General features: G+C 58.6%; 1 protein-coding gene across 6 annotated transcripts; it reads right to left on the bottom strand.

Moving 5' to 3' along the window:
* Positions 1–276: 276 nt before the first annotated feature.
* Positions 277–12,480, bottom strand: HTRA2 (HtrA serine peptidase 2). Of its 6 annotated transcripts, none has more exons than XM_050946090.1 (8): positions 12,102–12,480; positions 7,892–8,096; positions 7,527–7,721; positions 7,154–7,186; positions 6,465–6,573; positions 2,719–2,788; positions 1,006–1,101; positions 277–664 (listed from the first exon to the last, which is right to left on the bottom strand). In XM_050946090.1, exons 1-8 carry the CDS (start codon positions 12,470–12,472, stop codon positions 499–501), a joined length of 1,245 nt encoding a protein of 414 aa, XP_050802047.1. In that variant the 5' UTR covers positions 12,473–12,480; the 3' UTR covers positions 277–498. The 6 variants fall into 6 exon arrangements, with proteins under 6 accessions (XP_050802047.1, XP_050802049.1, XP_050802050.1 ...); XM_050946092.1 differs by having other exon boundaries at positions 277–633; XM_050946093.1 differs by having other exon boundaries at positions 277–633; positions 1,032–1,101.
* Positions 12,481–13,396: the final 916 nt, after the last annotated feature.

Here is a 13,396-nt window from a genome sequence, read left to right as displayed (position 1 = left end):
CAGGAGTCAGACCACAAACCCCACCATGGTCCCCGAGGGGGGCCAGAGCCTAGCCTGCCCTTCTCAGTGCATGGCTGGAGCTGCTGTGGGGGCTGCATCTCCACGATGTCCTGGGCAAAGCTCTGTCACCTGTCCTGGTCTGGCTCTGACTGCAAAAGGAGAGCCCCCAGCCTGCCAGAGGTGGGGGGCTGCCCAGACCAGGAGTGGCCCTGCCTAGCTGCCACTGGATGCCGACTCCCTCAGCCTCAGGAGAAAAGCAAGGGCCATGGCCAATCGTTCCCCATGAGAGGTTTAATGGGGATGAGGGAAGCAGATAGCAGCCACCCCCCAATGCGCCAGTTCCAGGATCAGCCCCGCTGGCTGGGGCATTTCAGGCTCTTGCAAAGGCCCCGAGTCTCTTGTGGCAGCACAGGGCCTCCTGCCTGTCACCCTGAGCCTCTGGCTTGGCTCATGTGCTCCAAGCCAAGTCCATGGTACCCCTGCCAGCTGGGCAGCTCTCTACTCCGTGACCTCAGGGCTGACGTTCACCAGCAGCATGTCATGGCCGCGCCGGACCAGCAGAGCCAGGCTGTTCTGCGTCCGCACGGCCTCGTAGATGTCCTCGGCACGCCGCACTGCCTGCCCGTTGATCTCCTGCACAATGTCACCCGCCTTCAGGCCTGCCCTGGCAAGAGAGCAGACACCAGCATGCTGGGGCCCGACAGTGATGCATGCAGACCCTCTCTCCCCACAGAGCCCTGCCCCAGGCAGACGGAGATGGGGGCATGGCCCGCCTAGAACAGTTGGCTGGCTCTGGGTTGTGGCTCTCCTGGGAAAGCTGCAGTGTATTGACGTGAATGCAGCCCTCCGGGCACGGACGGGGTTAACCCCCTCAGGAACACACTGGCTGCTGGTGCAGGCTGCCTGGGGGCAGGGGATGGGCAGAGTCCACAGTGAGCACCCCACGTTCTGAGCCCCAACACCACACAGCAGGTAGCACCAGGACCCTCCCCCTGCAGCACTTACTGATGGGCTGGGGATCCAATGATCACCTTGTGGATCAGGACCCCGTACGAGACATCAGGGAAACTGGAGTCTCGCAGTTTCAGCTCAGCCAGGATACTGCAGAGAGAGAGAGCGAGCGCGTCACTGAAACATTACCCAGCCAGAGGGCCCTGGCCAGGGGTTCAGGACACCATGTCCCAGCACTGGAGAGCACGGGAGCAGCCTCACTGGGCAATCAGCTCCTCGTGGGGAACAGAGCACGAAGCCCCAGGTGGGACTTTGCCCAACCCTACGACCTGGGAGAGACAGGTAGGATCAGGCAGGACAGGCTGCCTTGCCCCAGCCGCACTGAGGGGACAAGGAAACAGAGTCCCTGCCCCGCCCTGTGTGCCCCCTGGCACCCAGCAGCAGACCAGTTCCCCAAGGACAAGGCAGCCAGAAAAGAACGTGGGAGACACGAGGCAGGATCAGAGCCAGCTTGGACCCAGCCCAGTCTCCCATCCCTGAGAACACCCAGCAGCAGCCGCCGCCGCCGCCCTGCCATAGGGAGGCCAGGTTAACCTGCCCCAGGAAAGTCCCCTCCTGACCTGGCAGCGGGCAGGTTCTAGTTCTGCCACACTCGTTACTGCTCAGCAGGTGCTACTCTAACGCTGAGCTGGGCCACTGTCTCCTGCCCCGCTCCAGGTTCAGCCCGGCTTCCCCAAGGGAAAGCAGACTTGCCAGCACACCGACGCCATCTCCTGGACGCCAAGAGATGTAGTTTAAGAAATCCACCACCACCATTAACCCCTGATTCCAGGAGACGAAGTGGCATCCCCACTTCCAGCACCCCAAGAAGGGGATGAAAAAGACCAAGGGCACCAAGCGGGATCCTCAAGCCTATCTGGAAGCAGGACTCAAGATCAGAGCGTGAGCTCACAGCGAAGGCAACAGCACCTGTCTCCATCCCCAGGGGGGAAGACGCCTGCTGGCTCATGCTGTGGCACTGTTTTGTTGGCCCACTGCATTACTAACCGCACTAACAGACTGAGCCAGCCAGGCAGTGACAGACCCACCAAGTCCCTTATGCGGCTGAGCCTGAAAGCTGCAGCCTGCCAAGACACTTGGAGGCTCAGCGGGCGCACACAGGTATTCCAGTGCCACCCTTCGGAGCACGGCCAGGTGCTGCCTGCCTATGGCATCCCGGAGCATGCGGTAGAGCAGGGCGTGGGGAATGTAGAACCCTGGTCACCTGCCGTGGAACACAAGAGCTGACTACTGTTACTGCTGCGTAACTCCAAATGGACCATCTCCATTCCTCCAGAATGACAACTTCTCCTTATTTGCTGTGCAAGACCACGGTGGCAGAGTAAATCTAGAGACACCTGGTGTTGGGCAGAGATGAGAATAGCTCTCTCTGTCCAGCTCAGCCAAGAGATGGCTGGGGCATGGCAAATACTGGGAAGGTGTAACGGGGTGATGGGAGGCTGAATCTCCCTGGGAACTCATCTGCCAGAGCGAAGGCTGGGTGCCCTGCCCTGGCTCCCCTAGGCTTCAGCAAGCACAGGTAAACTAATTGGCCTGGGGTGAGGTAGGACCCACACGGGCTTTCCCAAATGCAGAGTGATTCTCTGCGTGGGTTTCTGGGGGTGGGGTGAGGGGTGACAGGCTCCCTTCTCCATCTTGCTTTCCTGAGACACTGGCCCCTGGGAAAGCCCTGGAAGCATCTTCTGGCCCCAGACTCAGGACACATACCTGGGGGTCAGCGTTAGCATCATCACCCCAATGTAGCGGCGCTTCATCTCCGTGCTGCCAAACCAGGAGCCTGCAAGAGGAAAGGGAACCAGGTCTAGGATGCCCAAGAAAGGACCTGTATGAGCACCCTCCCTTACCCTCCAAAGCACAAGGCCAGTCCAGCTGGGTCACTCCTCAACCTGCTTACCCAGGAGAAAACCACGCTCCACCCCCAGACTGCAGCCTGCCAGTTCCATCCCACACCCCTATCCCATACAGGGCAAGTATCATGTGGAGAAACAGCAGCTGGGGGCTGGGAGAGCAGGGACACCCCAGATCATTGCCAACATCCTAACTGCAGCTGCTCTGCCATCCGGACCCACTACACACAGACTGGTGCAGCCCGGATTCTGGTCCAGGCCCTGAGTAGGTCCCCAGAGCACCCTGCCAACCCATAGGCAGAGAGAGACCCAAAGTCAGAGTTTAAGGCCAGAAAGGACCCTCGGATCAATCTAGTCTGACCTCGTGTACATCACAGGCCACTGAATTTCAGTCAGTAACCCCTGCATTGAGCCCAAGAGCTTGTACACATGAAGGGCTACTGAGCCAGACCAACGATCCGCCTAGCTCAGTATCCTGAGTTCTGACACTGACTGGTGCCAGATGCTTCAGAGGGAACAAACAGAACAGGGCAATTAACAAGGGACACATCCCCTGTCATCCAGTCCCAGCTTCAGGCAGTCAGAGGCTAGGGACATCCAGAGCAAAAGGCTGCGTCCCTGACCATCTTGGCTAATAGCCATTGATGGACCTATCCTCCAGGAACTTATCTAACTCTTTTCTGAACCCTGTTACACTTTTGGCCTTCACAAAATCTAGTGGCAACAAGTTCCACAGGTTAACTATGTTCTGTGTGAAGGAAATACTTTATATTTGTTTTAAACCTGCTGCCAATTAATTTAATTGGGTGACTCCTGGTTCTTGCATTATGTGAAGGGGTAAATAACGCTTCCTTATTCACCTTCTCCACACCATTCATGATTTTATAGACCTCTGTCACATCCCTCTCAATCTTCTTTTTTCTAAGATGAACAGTCACAGTCTTTTTAATCTCTCATATGGAAGCTGTGCCATACCCCTATGCTGACTTTCTCTGTACCTTTTCGAATTCTAATGTATTATTTTTCAGATGGGGCAACGAGAACTGCATGCAATATTCAGGGTGTGGGCAAACCATGAATTTGATAGTGGTATTATGATATTCTCTGTTTTATTATCTATCCCTTTCCTAATGGCTCCTATCAGCATTAGTTTTTTTGACTGCCACTGCACATTGAGTGGATGTTTTCAGAGAATTATCCACAGTGACTCCCAAGATCTCTTTTTTGAATGGTAACAGCTAATTTAGACCCCATCATTGTATATGTAGAGTTGGGATGATGTTTTCTAAGGTGCATCGCTTTGATTTATCAACAATGAATTTAAGCTGCTACTTTGTTGCCACCCAGTTTTGTGAGATTTTAACTTTGTAACTCTTCAGTCTGCTCTGGCCCTATCCTGGGTAATTTTGTATCTCTGCAAACTTTCCACCTCACTGTTCACCCCCGTTTTCCAGATCATTTACAAATACGCTGAACAGCACGGATCCTAGTACAGAAACTGGGGACCACTGATTACCTCTCTCCATTGCAAAAGCTGACTATTTATTCCTACCCTGTTTCCTGTCTTTTAACCAGTTACTGATCTGTGAGAGCACCTTCCCTCCTATCCCGTGGCAGCTTACTTTGCTTAAGAGCCTTTGGCGAGGGACCCTGTCAAAGGCTTTCTGAAAGTCCAAGTACACTATAGCCACTGCATCACCCTTGTCCGCATGTTGACCCCTCAAAGAATTCTAATAGATTGGTGAGTCATGATTTTCCTTTACAAAATCTGGTGACTTTTCCCTCAACAAATTGTGTTCATCTCTGTGTCCGATAATTCTGTTCTTTAGTACAGTTTCAACCGGTTTGCCTGTACCGAAGTTAGGCTTACCAGCCTGTAATTCCAGGATTGCCTCTGGAGCCTTTTTAAAATATTAGTATCAGGTTGGCAATCCTCCAATCATCTGGTACAGAAGCTGATATAAGCAATAGGCTAGATACCCCATTTAGCAGTTTTGCAATTTCGTGTTTCAATTTATTCAGAACTCTTGCGTGAATCCCATCTGGTCCTGGTGATTTATTAATGTTTAAGTGATCAGTCTGTTTCAAAACCTCCTACTGACAGCTCAATTGGGGAGGGATAGCTCAGTGGTTTGAGCATTGGCCTACTAAACCCAGGGTTAAGAGCTCAATCCTTGAGGGGGCCACTTAGGGATTTGGGGATTGGTCCTGCTCTGAGCAGGGGGTTGGACTAGACACCTCCTGAGGTTCCTTCCAGCCCTGATATTCTAGGAGTCAATCTGGGACAGTTCCTCAGATTTGTCATCTACAAAGAATGGCTCCATGTTGGAATCCCCCTCACATGCAGACCAGTGCAGAGTTCATTTAGCTGTTCTGCAATGGCTTTATCGTCCTTGAGTGCTCCTCTAGCACTTTGCTCGACCAGTGGCCCCACTGATTGTTTGGCAGACTTCCTGCTTCTAATGCGCTTAAATTTTTTGCTGTTTGTTTTTGAGTCTTTTGCTAGTTGCTCTACAAATTCTTCAGGCCTGCCCAGTTGTACTCTGTGTTTGACAAAGGCACCGTGTCTGGATTTGCAGACAGCAAGTGATGGAGAATCCACCGCTTCCCTTGGGAGGATTTTTTTTTTTAATCTGAACTTGTCTGGCTTCAACTTCCAGCCCCTGGTTCCTATTCTGCCTGTGTCCACTAGATTAAAGAGCCGGTTAGTGCCTGGTATTTGCTCCCTGTGCACGTGCCTAGCCACTAATTGGGTTACCTGTATTTATTGCCTTTATAAAGAGCTCAGTTTGTTTAACTTACGTCTCTCACTGCAGGGCATGTTCTCCAGCCCTCAAACCATCTGTGGCTCTACTCTGCACCAGCTCCAATTTTTTGATGTCCTGTTTAAAATGTGGGCACCAGAACTGAATGCAACATTTCAGTATTGGCCCCAGCAGCCCTTTTGGAGCCCCGGGGTGCCAGTTATCCAGCCTGCTGCTTTGAAAGAGGTTCTCCCCAGCAGCCACTGTTTAACATCCTCCTCACTGGTGAGTTAAGTCTCAGAGGGGTTACATCCAGACAGCATGGGCTGAGTGTCTCTTTCCTATTGCTCCACATAGGTGCCAGGGAGCAGGTAGGCACTCATGGCCTCTTACCACTCAGTCCCCTCAGATCAGGATGGGAGAGTTCCCTGGCCCCTGAGCCCTGGCCCCTTTGCAGTTGGGGCACAGTTGCTAGAGCCTGAACAGCAGAACTGCACTGCCTTTCCTCAGAAGACGGATGGGCCCCGGCTCCCTTCTCCAGAACCCAGCTGTGCTCAGGCACCTCTCCCTGGCTCCATCCCTTCTGGCCCCACTGCTACCATAGCTGAGAAGAGGAGAAACAGTCTGCAGTGGAGGGGTGATGGGGCTAACCCAGAGAGATGGTGTCTCTGCCTGGAAGGGACCCTCAAGGCTTTTCCCTTGGACTCTGACGTGCCGGGAAGAGATTGAGAGCCAGTCCTCTGCCAGGGATAGATGAGTGACAGCCCTAGCAAGGAGTCTGTAGTGGGTGCTCCTATCCCCCCTAGCCCCCAGCTCTGCTCCTCTCCCTTTGCCTGTATCTCTCCTGCACCAGCTCACTCACTCTTGTGCTGCTCCTCCTTCTGCAAGAATTCCCGCAGCCGGTCCGAGGGGATGGCGAAGGAGATACCCGAAGTCACCTTCATTGTGTTCACCCCAATCACCTCGCCGTCCTGCCGAGAGACTGTCACCATGCAAGCCAAGCAGGGCACCAGCCTGCCCCACTGCCATCCCTCCTGCCCCCCAGTTTGCCCCCTTGCAAGGAGAAGAGGGACATGGTGCCCGGCAGGGCACAAGCCCAGCCCATCCAGGCTTTCACCAATTTGCTCCCAACACACGCTTGGCTGGGGGTGGGTCAGGTGGTGATACTCTCTCAGAGGTGAGCAAGACCCACTGGCTGTGGGAGCTATGCAGCCCTTCCTCTGTGCCTTATAAGTACCAGGCCCCAGTCCAGTTATCCCCAGGCTTGGAGTGTGACTCCATTCAGGTCAGAGCCCCCTGGGCAGTGGGCAGGGCCTGGGAGATGAGCAGCTTGGGTCAAGCTGCTGCCTCACCCGTCCCACCAAGGGTCTGAGCCAGTGCTCCCAGTGGAGTACGAAGGGCCCCAACTGCCCCATCTCTGTCCTCCCTCCTGGCAGCATGAGGTGGACACTCCCCTTCCACAGAGCAAATGAGATAGGGCTGGAGCACCCAGCCCAAACAGGCATCACGTTCCCTCCCAGAAATGGCTAACACCCAAATGGCAGCACTTACCAGGTTGACGAGGGGACCCCCTGAGTTCCCGAACTGCAGCAGGAGAGAGAGGGGGAGAGTCAGACCCCAGCAGCGACATTCCCACTGGGGGGCAGAGACAAACCCCGGAGAACCTGGGGTAGTCAGTAACAGGGGCAGTGAACACAGCCCCTGGGAAAAATAACCCAGATCTCCTGCCTCGCACCTCATCCTGCTTTCCAGCTCATTCTACAAGGTACCTGCCAAAACCTCCATACATGCAGGCCCCCTTCCCCAGCTCCCCCCTCCACCCCAAACAGCAGCAAAATTCTTCTGGATGTATAATATGGTGGCTTCAGTGAGGCCCACCCGCTCCCCTCCCCAGCCCCCCCCCGCCCGCCCCCTCCCCCCTTACATCTATGGCGGCGTCAGTCTGGATGTACTCCATGTTGGAATCGGCCAGGCCCAGCTCCTGGCTGCCACGCTGGGCAGAGCTGACGATGCCGGAGGTGATGGTGTTCTGCAGAGCAAAAGGGCTGCCCATAGCCACAACAAACTCACCTTGACGCACCTCTGAGGAGTGGCCCAAAGATAGCGTGGGCAGAGGTTGCTGGGGGGAGAGAGAGAGACAGGTCAGCACAGCTCCAGGGAATGCCCTGCGGGCAGCCAGCGCAGGGGCATTGCAGCAGCAGCAGGCTGAGAACTCCCAGCCCTCTGGACAGATGAGGCCAAGAAGAATAGGCTGCTAGCCCCTGGCTGCGCACCAGGCTCCCCACACACCTTGGGGTTGATTTTGATGGTGGCAATATCTGCCACCTGGTCGACCTGACGGACCACGGCATCGTAGAGCTCTCCGCTAGCCAACTTCACCCGCACTCGCCGCCGATTCGCCACCACGTGGGCATTGGTCACGATAAGGCCATCCGGGGACACTACAAAGCCAGAGCCGTTGGAGATGGGCACCTCCCGGCCTGAGAAGGGATGCCTGCAGGACAAGAGCCAGAGGTAGCTGTGGGGAGAGCCAGGATCAGCAGCGGGGGGAAGGCACCCACCTCAGTTATCTGCAACCCCTTTAGTCAAGGCACAGGCCCCCTTCTTTGTGTTTGCAGATGACACTAAGCTGGGAGGAGTGGTAGACATGCTGGAGGGTAGGGATAGGATCCAGAGTGACCTAGACAAATTAGAGGATTGGGCCAAAATAAATCTGGTGAAATTCAACAAGGACAAGTGCAGAGTCCTGCACTTAGGATGGAAGAATCCTATTGACTGTTACAGACTAGGGACTGAATGACTAGGCAGCAGTTCTGCAGAAAAGGACCTGGGGATTACAGTGGATGAGAAGTTGGATGAGTCAACAGTGTGCCCTTGTTGCCAGGAAGGCCAATGGCATATTGGGCTGTATAAGTAGAGGCATTGCCAGCAGATCAAGGGACATGATCATTCCCCTCTATTCGGCACTGGTGAGGCCTTATCTGGAGTACTGTGTCCAGTTTTGGGCCCCACACTACAAGAAGGATGTGGAAAAATTGGAAAGAGTCCAGCAGAGGGCAGCAAAAATGATTAGGGGGCTGGAGCACATCACTTATGAGGAGAGGCTGAGGCAACTGAGATTGTTTAGTCTGCAGAAGAGAGGAATGAGGGATGATTTGATAGCTGCTTTCAACTACCTGAAGGGAGGTTTCAAAGAGGATGGATCTAGACTGTTCTCAGTGGTACCTGATGACAGAACAAGGAGTAATGGTCTCAAGTTGCAGTGGGGGAGGTTTAGGCTGGATATTAGGAAACACTATTTCACTAGGAGGGTGGTGAAGCACTGGAATGGGTTACCTAGGGAGGTGGTGGAATCTCCTTCCTTAGAGGTGTTTAAGGTCAGGCTTACAAAGCCCTGGTTGGGATGATTCAGTTGGGAATTGGTCCTGCTTTGAGTAGGGGGTTGGACTAGATACCTCCTGAGGTCCCTTCCAACCCTGATATTCTCTGATTCCTCCCTGTCAGCAACCTCTCCCCCCTGCTAGGACACACACCTCCTTTCTGACCTGAGCACCTGCCCATCCCACTAGTGAGAGACAGCTCCAAACCAAGGCTCTCTCCAGTGGATGTGGGGTAGGATCTCTGGGGGCAGGGCCAATGGGTCAGTACCTGCCCAGGATCTTGATGCAGAGTGCGCCAGATTTCTCTCGGGGGCAAGGATCAGTACCAGGACTCGGTATCAGAAGAATGAGTCAGTACCAGGGTGACAGGTTGGTACAGGATGAGGGGGGCCTGACGGGTCAGTGCTGGGGGGGAAGGACGTGCACGAGGTTGGCGAGCATGGCAGGGACAGAGGAGTGCAAGGCTGGTGGGTTGGTACCTGGATAGATCAGTACCGGAATGGGGGGGGGGGGGGGGGGGGGCGGGGGGCTGAGGTTGATGGATCAGTGCCAGGGACAGGGAGAGTGAGGCTGACGGGTCGGTACCTGGACCTGTGGGTACTGGGGAGCAGGGCAAATGGGTGAGTACCAGGGTGGGGTTGGTGGCAGGGCTGACGGGTGGGTACTGGGGGGAGGGGGCGGTATTGGGGGGAGTGTCAGGGTGACAGGTCAGTATCTGTAAAGCAGCATAAGGGCAGTAACGGGGGGGCCAGGGGAGCGGACGTGTCAGTACCAAGGGGGGGTTCGGTACTGGGGGGGGAGGTTGGACAGGGGGGTCTCAGTATCTGCCCAGGATCTCGATGTAGACCAGCGCGGAGACGGTACCAAGGGGAGGGATCGGGTCAGTACCCGGGGGCGGGGGGAGATCGGGTCAGTACCTGCCCAGGATCTCGATGTAGACCAGCACGGGGGCGGTACCCGGGGGGGGGGGGGGGTTCGGTTCGGTACCTGGCGAGGGTGGGGGGTTTGGGTCAGTACCTGCCCAGGATCTCGATGTAGACCAGCGTGGGGGCGTTAGATGTTGGCATAGAAAGTACGCTTATTAAGTTTGCGGACAATACCAAACTGGGAGGGATTGCAACTGCTTTGGAGGACAGGGTCAACATTCAAAACGATCTGGACAAATTGGAGAAATGGTCTGAGGTAAACAGGATGAAGTTCAATAAAGATAAATGCAAAGTGCTCCACTTAGGAAGGAACAATCAGTTTCACACATACAGAATGGGAAGAGACTGTCTAGGAAGGAGTATGGCAGAAAGAGATCTAGGGGTCATAGTGGACCACAAGCTTAATATGAGTCAACAGTGTGATACTGTTGCAAAAAAAGCAAACGTGATTCTGGGATGCATTAACAGGTGTGTTGTAAACAAGACACGAGAAGTCATTCTTCTGCTTTACTCTGCGCTGGTTAGGCCTCAACTGGAGTATTGTGTCCAGTTCTGGGCACCGCATTTCAAGAAAGATGTGGAGAAATTGGAGAGGGTCCAGAGAAGAGCAACAAGAATGATTAAAGGTCTTGAGAACATGACCTATGAAGGAAGGCTGAAGGAATTGGGTTTGTTTAGTTTGGAAAAGAGAAGACTGAGGGGGACATGATAGCAGTTTTCAGGTATCTAAAAGGGTGTCATCAGGAGGTGGGAGAAAACTTGTTCACCTTAGCCTCTAATGATAGAACAAGAAGCAATGGGCTTAAACTGCAGCAAGGGAGATTTAGGTTGGACGTTAGGAAAAAGTTCCTAACTGTCAGGGTAGTTAAACACTGGAATAGATTGCCTAGGGAGGTTGTGGAATCTCCATCTCTGGAGATATTTAAGAGTAGGTTAGATAAATGTCTATCAGGGATGGTCTAGACAGTATCTGGTCCTGCCCTGAGGGCAGGGGACTGGACTCGATGACCTCTCGAGGTCCCTTCCAGTCCTACAGTCTATGCGTCTATGAGTCACCTGGGGGGGGTTCAGTTCGGTACCCAGCGGGGGTGGGAGGTTCAGGTCAGTACCTGCCCAGGATCTCGATGTAGACCAGCGCGGGGGCGGTACCGGGGGGCGGATCGAGTCGGTACCAGGGGGGGTTCGGGTCGGTACCTGCCCAGGATCTCGATGTAGACCAGCGCGGGGCGGTACCGGGGGGGGGGGTTCGGGGTGGTATCGGGGGGGATCGAGTCGGTACCGGGGGGGGGGTTCGGGGCGGTACCTGCCCAGGATCTCGATGTAGACCAGCACGGGGGCGGTACCGGGGGGGGGGGGGTTCGGGTCGGTACCTGCCCAGGATCTCGATGTAGACCAGCGCGGGGGCGGTACCGGGGGGGGGGTCGGGTCGGTACCCAGCGGGGGTGGGAGGTTCAGGTCAGTACCTGCCCAGGATCTCGATGTAGACCAGCGCGGGGGCGGTACCGGGGGGGGGGGGTCGGGTCGGTACCGGGGGGGGGTTCGGGGCGGTACCTGCCCAGGATCTCGATGTAGACCAGCGCGGGGCGGTACCGGGGGGGGGGTTCGGGGCGGTACCTGCCCAGGATCTCGATGTAGACCAGCGCGGGGCGGTACTGGGGGGGGGTTCGGGGCGGTACCTGCCCAGGATCTCGATGTAGACCAGCGCGGGGGCGGTACCGGGGGGGGGGGTCGGGTCGGTACCGGGGGGGGGTTCGGGGCGGTACCTGCCCAGGATCTCGATGTAGACCAGTGCGGGGCGGTACCGGGGGGGGGTTCGGGGTGGTATCGGGGGGGATCGAGTCGGTACCGGGGGGGGGGTTCGGATCGGTACCTGCCCAGGATCTCGATGTAGACCAGCGCGGGGGCGATACCGGGGGGCGGGGGGCATCGGGTCGGTACGGGGGGGGTGCGGGGTGGTACCGGGGGGGGGATCGAGTCGGTACCGGGGGGGGGTTCGGGGCGGTACCTGCCCAGGATCTCGATGTAGACCAGCGCGGGGGCGATACCGGGGGGCGGGGGGCATCGGGTCGGTACGGGGGAGGTGCGGGGTGGTACCGGGGGGGGGGATCGAGTCGGTACCGGGGGGGGGATCGGGTCGGTACCGGGGGGCGGGGGGGGATCGGGTCGGTACCGGGGGGGGGTTCGGGGCGGTACCTGCCCAGGATCTCGATGTAGACCAGCGCGGGGGCGGTTTTCTCCACCACGTCGGCGATGAAGTTGAAGGCGGCGCGGGCGGAGCCGGGGGGCGGCGCGGGGGGAACCGGCACCGCGGCGCGGACCCGAGGCAGCAGCGCGGGCGGGTCCCGGTCCCGGCTCCGGCCCCAGAGCAGCAGCAGCAGCGCCCCGGCCCCGGCCCCCGCCAGCGCCCAGCGGGCCCGGCATCCGGGGGTGGGCGGCGGGGGCTCCGCGCGGGGCGGGCAGGGAGCGGCCGCCAGACCCCGGACCGGCCCCGCGACCCGCCTCAGCCCCAGCAGGGCCCAGCCCCGCCAGGCCGCTCGCACGCCCAGCGCCCAGGCCGCCGCCATTCTGCGCGCCGCGCGGGGCGGGCCGGGAGATGGAGTCCCGCGCGGGGCATGCCGGGAGCGAGGCGCGGGGCGGGCCGGGAGATGGAGTCCCGCGCGGGGCGGGCCGGGAGCGAGGCGCGGGGCGGGCCGGGAGATGGAGTCCCGCGCGGGGCATGCCGGGAGCGAGGCGCGGGGCGGGCCGGGAGATGGCGTCCCGCGCGGGGCATGCCGGGAGCGAGGCGCGGGGCGGGCCGGGAGATGGCGTCCCGCGCGGGGCATGCCGGGAGCGAGGCGCGGGGCGGGCCGGGAGATGGAGTCCCGCGCGGGGCATGCCGGGAGCGAGGCGCGGGGCGGGCCGGGAGATGGAGTCCCGCGCGGGGCATGCCGGGAGCGAGGCGCGGGGCGGGCCGGGAGATGGAGTCCCGCGCGGGGCTTGCCGGGAGCGAGGCGCGGGGCGGGCCGGGAGATGGAGTCCCGCGCGGGGCTTGCCGGGAGCGAGGCGCGGGGCGGGCCGGGAGATGGAGTCCCGCGCGGGGCATGCCGGGAGCGAGGCGCGGGGCGGGCCGGGAGATGGAGTCCCGCGCGGGGCGGGCCGGGAGATGGCGTCCCGCGCGCGGCATGCCGGGAGCGAGGCGCGGGGCGGGCCGGGAGATGGAGTCCCGCGCGGGGCATGCCGGGAGCGAGGCGCGGGGCGGGCCGGGAGATGGAGTCCCGCGCGGGGCTTGCCGGGAGCGAGGCGCGGGGCGGGCCGGGAGATGGAGTCCCGCGCGGGGCTTGCCGGGAGCGAGGCGCGGGGCGGGCCGGGAGATGGAGTCCCGCGCGGGGCTTGCCGGGAGCGAGGCGCGGGGCGGGCCGGGAGATGGAGTCCCGCGCGGGGCATGCCGGGAGCGAGGCGCGGGGCGGGCCGGGAGATGGAGTCCCGCGCGGGGCGGGCCGGGAGATGGC

This window comes from Gopherus flavomarginatus, chromosome 3 (assembly GCF_025201925.1).
Source record: "Gopherus flavomarginatus isolate rGopFla2 chromosome 3, rGopFla2.mat.asm, whole genome shotgun sequence".
Taxonomy (NCBI): Eukaryota; Metazoa; Chordata; order Testudines; family Testudinidae; genus Gopherus; species Gopherus flavomarginatus.
This window is presented reverse-complemented; position numbering and strand designations above follow the sequence as displayed.